General features: G+C 36.7%; 1 protein-coding gene across 1 annotated transcript; it reads left to right on the top strand.

The window, feature by feature from the left end:
• Positions 1-1,073: 1,073 nt before the first annotated feature.
• Positions 1,074-8,457, top strand: LOC111801930 (vesicle-associated membrane protein 721). Its single transcript, XM_023686171.2, has 6 exons — positions 1,074-1,285; positions 1,344-1,533; positions 4,673-4,814; positions 4,888-5,008; positions 7,841-7,903; positions 8,128-8,457. Exons 2-6 carry the CDS (start codon positions 1,344-1,346, stop codon positions 8,278-8,280), a joined length of 669 nt encoding a protein of 222 aa, XP_023541939.1. The 5' UTR covers positions 1,074-1,285; the 3' UTR covers positions 8,281-8,457.
• Positions 8,458-9,533: the final 1,076 nt, after the last annotated feature.

Consider the following 9,533-nt stretch of genomic DNA (forward strand, 5'->3'; position numbering starts at 1 on the left):
AAGTATTTTAAAATTTTAATTAATTTTATAAATCGAAAAGCGTGTGTTTAGTTTACTTAAGCTTCTACCTATAGAAAGTTCATAATCGACAGGAATGTATAAACGATCCAGTTGTATTTATGTCGGTCAAACTATAAACGATCGATCAGTAAATTTTTTTTTTGACCAATTTAAAGATTTTATTAATGAAGAATAGGCATTAATACATCCGAACCATATTTTCTTTAGAATTTTCAAGCTTTCAAATTTTGGAAAGATAATAGATAGAGCGTGGAAGGAGAAGAATCTTTTGACTTTGAAAATAATAATACTGACATTTAAGATAGTTTAAATAAGAAATTTGGATGTATGGTCAAAACTATTATAACTTTACCTTTCATTTCACTTCTTCACAAAAAATTTACGAAAGTGACTCGTTAACAATCTGTTCATGTATAACTTAGTAGATATGACATAAATCGTTATTTAGAAGTCGATAGTTCAAATTCCTAACCCACGAAAGATGGGTTTAAGTCTCTGATATCTTAGTTAATGGTACATACCTCAATCATTTGAGCTAGAGATTCAAATCGACGACCTCGCACCTCATTGTAAAAGAGAGAAATTATCATCATTTAGTTAGGGATGAGACTCCTTCGTTTGAATATTTATTGTCTGCTTGCTTCGCTCCTTCTTTCCCGTCATCTGAGATTACCTAGTCGAGTCAATGAAATCCTCGTCACCTCGACTGTAAATAGGTTAAAGGTTCTTTCTCTCTCCAGATTTTGCTTTCTAATTTGAGAGAGGAAATTGCCACAATATGTTTGAATGAATTTTCACTGAAAAAAGAAAGCCATGGCGTTCATATTTGATCGCTTGCTGCTTTTCATTTTGATAGGAGTAGGTACTTACTACTCGTCAAAGTCATAGCTTCCTGTCTACTAAACGAGCCTTCACTACCCGACCCACTCGACATTTGAAGAGAATTGGGTTGAAAAATAAGAATAGAAGTCATAGCTTGCTATCTACTGAACGAGCCTTCCCTACCCGGAACTTTAAAGTTGAACTCTCTCACATTGGGAACCATAATTATATTCCTTTTCTTCTTCTCTACTCTCTCTCTCCTCTTTGCCGGTTTCACTTTTGCTTTTAACCCCTCTTCTTCACGTTACTCTTTTCTCATTTCCCTTCCTTTTTCCCCTTCTACCCTTCTCTCTTCTTCCGTTATTCATCCCCAAATCGAAATTGGGGTTGCAGGGTTTACGATTTCACGACCTGGGTTTGCTTTTTCTTAGCTCTTCAAACGGTAAGGAGTTTCTTTTGATCCCAAAAACTGTGTTATTTTCCTCCGATTGTTCTTACAGATGGCGCAGAAATCTCTGATCTACACTTTTGTCGCTCGCGGAACCGTGATTCTCGCTGAGTACACCGAGTATAGTGGGAATTTCAATTCCATTGCTTTTCAATGCCTCCAGAAATTGCCCTCTGCTAATAACAAATTCACCTATAATTGCGATGGCCACACCTTCAATTATCTCGTCGACAACGGTTACAGTAAGTCCTACTCGTTTCCCCCTTTTTCTTCGGTGTTAAATTTTGCTGACGGCTTGAAGAATTATTGTTCTTATTTTCCCTTTGATTTGTTATTGGGTTTCGTTTCTGATTGTGAGATCTTGAGAGATGTTGCTAGTAGGGATGTTTTTGAAAGAGGAGTTTCTTGATTTCTCACTATTTAGCCGATTTTTGTTAAAGAATCCGGATCCGTCGTTAATACCCTGTTGAAAATTTTGTTTGGATGCCGAGAAAATGGAGATTTATGCAAGTTTAATTGTTTAAGCATCATTTTCTTTTTGCATCGTCTGTTCTATCTCCTATATTTAACTTATTACCATAGGGAGTTGATGAGTAAATCCTTGTCCTCTTTGGGCTTTCCCTTTGGACGTGTCTACTAGAGAGAGGTTTCTACACCCTTACAAAGGATGCTTCGTTCTCCTCCCCAACCGATATGGGATCTCATAGTCTACCCCTTTCGGGGTTAGTGTCCTCGCAATCCACCCCCCTTTGGGGTCCAGCGTCCTTGTTGGCACACTGCCTCGTGTTCATTTCCCTTTGGGGCTCAACCTTCTTGCTTGCACATCGCCCATTGTCTGGCTCTGATACAATTTGTAACGACCCAAATCCACCGCTAGCAGATATTGTCCTCTTTGGGCTTTTCTTTTCAGGCTTTCCCTCAAGGTTTTTTAAACGCGTTTACTAGGGAGAAGTTTCCACACCCTTATAAAGGATGCTTCGTTCTCCTCCCCAACCGATGTGGGATCTCACAATCTACCCCCCTTCGGGGCCAGCGTCCTCGCAATCCACCCCCCTTCAGGGTCCAGTGTCCTTGTTGGCACACCGCCTCGTGTTTACTTCCTTTTGGGGCTCAGCCTTCTCGCTAGCACATCGCCCGTTGTCTGGCTTTGATACAATTTGTAATAGCCCAAGCCCACCGCTAGCAGATGTTGTCCTCTTTGGTCTTTCCTTTTCAGCCTTCCCCTCAAGGTTTTTTAAACGCGTTTATTAGGGAGGGGTTTCCACACCGTTATAAAGGATGCTTCGTGTTAAAATATCATCACTGGCCCAATAGGGTTAAGCCCAACCATTGTATGGGTGACTATATTTATGTTAAGAAAATGATTTAGGATTTTAGAAATAAATTTAGGAAAATGATTTAGATATGTTGAGAAATTTTAGGAATAGATTGCCTATCATCTAGTATAAATACCCTTCCTCCCTAGTTCATCATCCCAAGAAGTCTCAAGTAATACAAAGTAGTAGTATTCTACAAAGTGTCTTGAATTCTCTTCTCGATTGGTCTTAATAAATTGTGCGAGTGTTTCCCACACAGAGTTGTGTTCAACACTTCGTTCTCCTCCCCAACCGAGGTGTGATCTCACATAAGGGAAGGGAAAAGGAGTCGAGATCTATTTGTAGCTTATATGGGATTAAAATTTTCTTCCCCGTTTGAGTTTTGGACTTCGCTTTCCGTTGTTCCGAAATAGGTTACCTATAAAAGTAGACGAACTCAAGGATGGAGCATGTTATTATTGTTCTTATTTTGGCAATGGAGTTCACTTATAAAAATTATTGTTATTTCTATCTTGAGCCATCAAGGGTTTAAATTCGGAGCTATCAGTTTTGAATGAGGATGGAACTCTGATAGCCTAGTTTATTATTACTTCACTCGTTCATAATTTTGTTACATTTCTCATTCAAAATTTATCATAGTTCTTTTTCTGTTTACTTGACCCTAATATTTGTGTTCATCACTATTCTTCTAAGGTTTCAATTTCACTCCTCATCTATGTAGTTTTTTCAATCAATTATTTCATGCCATTGACTCTAAAATTCATTAGCAAATCGATAATATGACATAAAATCTACTTAGCCGTTGCTTTAGAATAATCCCGTGTTTTAATTTAATGATATGGAGATGAGAAACCGACACATAAATGTGGAAACGATAGAGCTATTGCTATACTACCAATTGATTCTCACATTTAAAAATACAAAATTTGAATTTCTACATAGTCTCTCATGTATATTTTAATGTCTATTTACAGTTATTGGTTTATTAATAAAACTTAATATCAAGGGATAAAATTAGAACTTCAAGAATGTTAGGGATAGGGATTAAATCAAAAAATGCCATGTACGTAAGGGACAAGCTATATATTTAGGTAAAGGAACATAAATATGACAAAATTAAGGACGATGTTTATTAGAAAACCCTCTAATTGGCTCAAACACACTGTTGCATGATACAACTTGGATTAGTCATATACATCTCAACATGTGATGGGACAAGAACATGCCACTTGGCCACGCTTAGACGTGATCTGATTTGGATTATATGAACTTGACTTGATGTATCGGTTTTGACTCAAGATGATTCAAATTGTGTCTGTTTCCATTTAGATGGTTGACAATGAAGAGTACTTACGCTATATTGCTATTCCTGGGTAGTTTGTGAATGCTGCAGCCCTTACTTTTGTACTTTTCTCACAACGTATACCTTCATGAAATTGTTTAATCTTTTCCCTTCGACGAAATGTTTTGTTTAATTTACCCTGTTACCTTCTTGATTGGAACACCTTTCTTTAATCGTGTTCCTTTTGTGGGCTTGGTTTTTTGGATGCCCTTGTATTCCTTCATTTTTTTCCTCAATAAAAGCACGGTTTCTTATAAAAAGAATCTTGTTTTTTTTTTTTTAATATACTTTTTTATATTCTTGAAAAAAATAGTGGTTTGTGAGACCCGAGGGGAACGAAGTATTGGTTATAAGGGTGTAGAAACATCTCACTAGCAGACGCGCTTTACAAGTCTTGAGGGGAAACCCGAAAGGGAAAGTTCAAATAGGAAAATATCTGCATGTGGTGGGCTTGGACTATTACATGGTTTGACCCTTAAAAGGCTCTTCCTTATTGCTTATAGCTAAAACCCTAAGGAAAATTTTCTTTTTCATCTCATTGATGAAATATTTGATTTTCTATATGTACTTTGCACGGTTTACTTTGAGTCATCGAAAAATAAGGTTTTCCCTTCCACCCCTTTCTTTTTTCCAGATGAAATAGGTGGCTTTTCTGTGCCAGTATTGCATTAACTAGTGAATTTTAACCAAAAAGTCATACTTGTGTTTTCTTTTGTATTGCAGCATACTGTGTCGTTGCAACTGAATCAGCTGGAAGACAAGTGCCAATTGCATTTTTGGAGCGTATTAAGGATGATTTCGTGTCGAAGTATGGTGGGGGAAAGGCTGCCACAGCTCCTGCCAATAGTCTTAACAAGGAATTTAGGTATTTGATAAAGTACTTGCTGAAGATGGTTTATACAACATTCATTATTGATTAACCATAATTTTATTTATAGGTCAAAGCTGAAGGAACATATGCAGTACTGTGTTGATAATCCTGAAGAGATTAGCAAGCTTGCAAAGGTGAAAGCTCAGGTTTCAGAAGTGAAAGGTGTTATGATGGAAAATATTGAAAAGGTAAGCATTCAATTTTATCTTATCTTGCACAATCTTGGAAGCTCTCTGGATGTTTATAGTGGACGAAAACTTTAGATCCCTTTCTTGAACATTTTTTTGAAGTAGTAGCCTCGAGGTTTCTTTCTCTGGTCACTTCTTCCGACTATTCTCTTCAAACAAAAGTGGAACGTTCCTCTTTCGTTATCGTCAGAACTTATTCACACTTTCCAAAACAATTTGAACACTGTTTTCCGCTTGAATTTTAGGTTTGAATTACCTTTGGCTTGCCTAGAGCAGATGTCTTTGTTCTTTGTTCTTTTAAAAAATTCAATCTACAATTACTAAAATAACAAAAGAAAGTTATATTCTGTGAGATCCCACATCGGTTGGGGAAGAGAACGAAACACCCTTTATAATGGGCATGAACAAGACAAAAGAGATTGAAAAGTCTCTTCAATGGGCATGAATAAGGGCTTCCAGCTTTATTCTGAAAGTAGTCAAACTGGGATTTTCTTATTATTATGAGGATTATACCGTAAAAAATACAAGTTTTTTTAGAGTAGACCGCTAAATGTTGCTAGAAAAGTGACAATTTAAGAACAAATGCTCTTGGTATTCACTTTTGTTCTAACATAGGATAGGATACATCAGTGGGGTATCGATGCAACGGTTAGGTTCTTCGGATCTTGTCAAGAGAGGGGGATCGGTAACTTCACTCGTCATAGGAATCCTGAATTTCCTGCCAAAGAAAACTCCTCACGAAGGACTACGAGTCTGTTCATTTAATAATTAAACATAGGTCTGCACATATATCTTTCAACTTCTATACAAAAGTGAACGCCTCAACTATAATTGTGAGATCCATCCCACATCGGTTGGGGAGGGGAACGAAACATTCTTTATAAGGGTGGTTTTAAAATTTTGAGGAGAAGCTCGAAAGGAAAAGTCCAAAAAAGGACAATATCTGCTAGTCGTGGGCTTGGGTTCTTACAATAAGAAGATTAGGCTGATTTGTTTTTGAAGAATCAATAACCTTGGGTCAAATTGAAAGAATATAGGAGCAGGGAAGATGAGACAGCCATCCTAACCAAATTTATTGGAGATCCCAGAAACACTTTCCATTGAGTAACGACGAAAGCATTGAAAAGAGTATCCCAGTTAGAGGCATTAAAGGAAACAATATACTTCATTTTTACTTGAAATCATGCTTTCATTGAGAAGGAATGAAAGAATACAAAGGGCATACAGAAAGAACGCCCAGCAAAGGAGCCGAAGTGGAGCTCCAATCTATCAAAAATGAAACTTCAAGGAAAATTACACAAGTCTTTGTGGACCTAAGCCTAAAGCGTAACATAAAATCTCACAAGAAATCTAGCCTCTTCACTCATGTATCTCCAAGGCTAATCCTTCGACACTCCTCTACCATGGAATCACACTCTTAGGGTTGAACCCAATAAAGAAAACAATATACTCTGAATTTACAATATATGTTTCCTGCCTGTGGAATGTTATTATGTTTCCTTCAAACCAAAATTAAGATGAAAGCTACGATCATGTTGATTGGCCTGTTGTTCTTAAAGGGCTGATCCACAAACAGCTGCAAGAGATTCTCTAATATTACTTGATCAGATCACAGTCAGAAGAGCGCTGTTATCTTGTTCCATAGGAGTTTGTGAGTAAGAGTAGAAGGGTTCAAATAATACATTGAGCTGAGGGTTCAAATGATTAGTAAACTTGTAAAAAGCATTTGGAATTACTTGATTTCCGTTGTTAGCCAGTTATAATATTTGCCCGAAAATGTTCTTGAATTTTCAAGAAGCCACATATCAGTCTCAACTTCAATGCAAGTTGAAACTTGCCTCGAAGTCTAGCATCTTGGTGCACTACTCAACCTCTCTATCGTTTGTGTTTCTTTTAAAACTCTAGGAGCTGTGATGGCTGCCCTGATTCTGAAGTATTATAAATGTTGGAAACCTGTTCATTGGTCTTTTATTATGCCAAGTATCTTCCTAAAAGATGGTGTTATCATTCACCAATTGTGACCTGTCTTGAGATTGTAAGAGATTCCTTATCCCCTTATCGTTGGTATCTTAGACATTATTTTATTGAAAGTGTCGGTTCCGTGTAAAGACAAAGAAGGTATAGGTATACCATAATGGTTACGATGCTAAAATGTCCTGGTTGGCGCACATTGCACCCCGATACCTATACCTCTTGGGGCATAATATGTTTTCCTTATGTTTCTTTCTGCTGTTCTTGCCATTTTTCAGGGTTGTTTTCTTCCCCTTTTCTAAGAGGTAAAAGGAGACATGATTGAAATATGTCGAAACAAATAACTGAAGCGAAAGAAAAATTTGAGGGGAGAGAGCTTTTGGATAGAGGATCATTAATTCTTCTTTTACTGTGGAAATAACATACATCTCATGAGTATTTAGAGTGGAGATTGCACGACCGATCTCCTAAACTTCCTCCTCAAGTTCCTAAACTTTCTCTCCTAAACTTTCAAATCAATAACTACTAAATAATTATCCTAAACTTGTTCTAGGTTAATAACTTCTTTTGCTAAATCAAACTTAAACTTGTATTAAATCTATAAGGCGTTGACCGTTACATGGCTAGTTGGCTACTGGATAAGTTATTGAAAAATGTTCGAAACGTGAACGTGGAGCCTTCATATCATTTTTAATTAAAATGGGGAAAGGCAAGACATGTTTGGAAGGAGTCGGGGGCATTTTATTTACCTCGATTTGGGACTTCATTATCGGGTCGTGGAGTGTGTATGTTACTAATGAAGCATTATATTAAGTCGAATATCATTTTCCTTGTTCTCATTCATGCTCCTTATTGATGCAGGTTCTTGACAGAGGAGAGAAAATAGAACTTCTAGTAGATAAGACCGAAAACCTTCATAACCAGGTTTGTGTCATCTCTTTTCCTTTTGGCCCTCATAAATGTGTGAATATGTCATGGATGTATGGACACTTCCCTTTGGCTGAACTATCTTCACATCTGATGAAACTCGATCTAATGTTTCGAAAGGTTTATTGTTCATAGCTATCTTTATGAAGAACGACTAGACGCTTAGGTGCATTACTATGATAGTTTTTATATTCAATCAGGGAATGTTGTTTGTTGTACAGGCACAAGACTTCAAGACGAGTGGAACGAAAATTCGAAGGAAAATGTGGCTACAAAATATGAAGATCAAGTTGATCGTTTTGGGGATTTTGATAGCTTTGATCCTTATCATAGTGCTTTCAGTTTGCCATGGCTTCAACTGTGGTGGAAAATGAAGACTGAAATCTTTTGGCATCATCATATTTTGAGAGCGAGAGAGGTAATATACATGATTTGGCTATATGTATGTAGTAAACGTGAAACAAAGTCCAGTATATCTGTTTTGTTAAAATTCAAATTTAAACGTGAATGATGAGATATCCTATAATATTGAATACTTTCTCTTTCGAAGATGAACATGAGCGTTGAATTTTTTGAATTGGAGATGAAAATGGGTTATTCCTGGTTATTATTGTCTGCCTGCCGTAGAGATATATATAGTAGATGATTATATCTGACGAACTGAAACCATATATATTCCCGTGTTCGAAGATATACTTTCTCTATTCTCTTATTCTTTTCGTACGTATATGAAGTTATCATTACATAACTTTTAGCCAATATTCTTATTTGCATTCTCTCTCCAGTTTTTTGTGTTCATCTAGATTGAGTGTGTGTTATGCGATCCTAACATCGCCGGTGTTTTGGATATATAGATAGTTGTTAAATGTGTGTTATGTGATCCTAACATCACGAGGTGTTTTGGATATATATAGATAGTTAAAATATCATCACTAGCCCAATAGAGTAAAGCACGATAGAGTAAGGCCCAATAATTATATGAGTCCATTATGGATTTAGTGGGGATCCCATGTCGATTGGAGAAAGGAAGAGTGTCAGCGAGGACGTTGGGCTCTGAACGGTGGTGGATTGTGATGTCTCACATTGGTTGGCAAAACAACCTATATAAGGGTGTGAAAACCTTCTCTTAGCTGACGCTAGGGGAAGTCCGAAAGGAAAAGTCTAAAGAGAACAATATCGGGTAGTTACCATAACCATTTGAGGCTTGGAATGAATGGTATTAGTTATATATGAGAACTTCTTTAGTTACTAAAATGAATAGGGTTGGTTTAGGTGGAGGTGGAATGATCTGCTTCTCTGAATGGTGTCATATCCAAAGATATTCATGAGGGTATGTTCCATTTGTGTAGGATTGAAAAATAAAGATTTTAACTTTTCAAAAAGAAGAATGGAATGGCCCAAATCATGTCAGAATCTTCTTTCTTTGTTTCTTTTTACTATATGAACAAACTCCAATGATGATCAATGTGAAGAAATTAGCCCACACGGTATTGAATTGAAAGATATGACCTACCGTCGAAATTTACCGAAACAAATAAATGAATCAGAAAGAATAATTTGAGGAGAGTTTTTTTTTTAGCCTCTTCCTAATAGACGCGGTTTAAAACCATGAGACTGATAATGATAC

This window comes from Cucurbita pepo, chromosome 9 (genome assembly GCF_057944985.1).
Source record: "Cucurbita pepo subsp. pepo isolate OVF chromosome 9, ASM5794498v1, whole genome shotgun sequence".
NCBI lineage: Eukaryota > Viridiplantae > Streptophyta > Magnoliopsida > Cucurbitales > Cucurbitaceae > Cucurbita > Cucurbita pepo.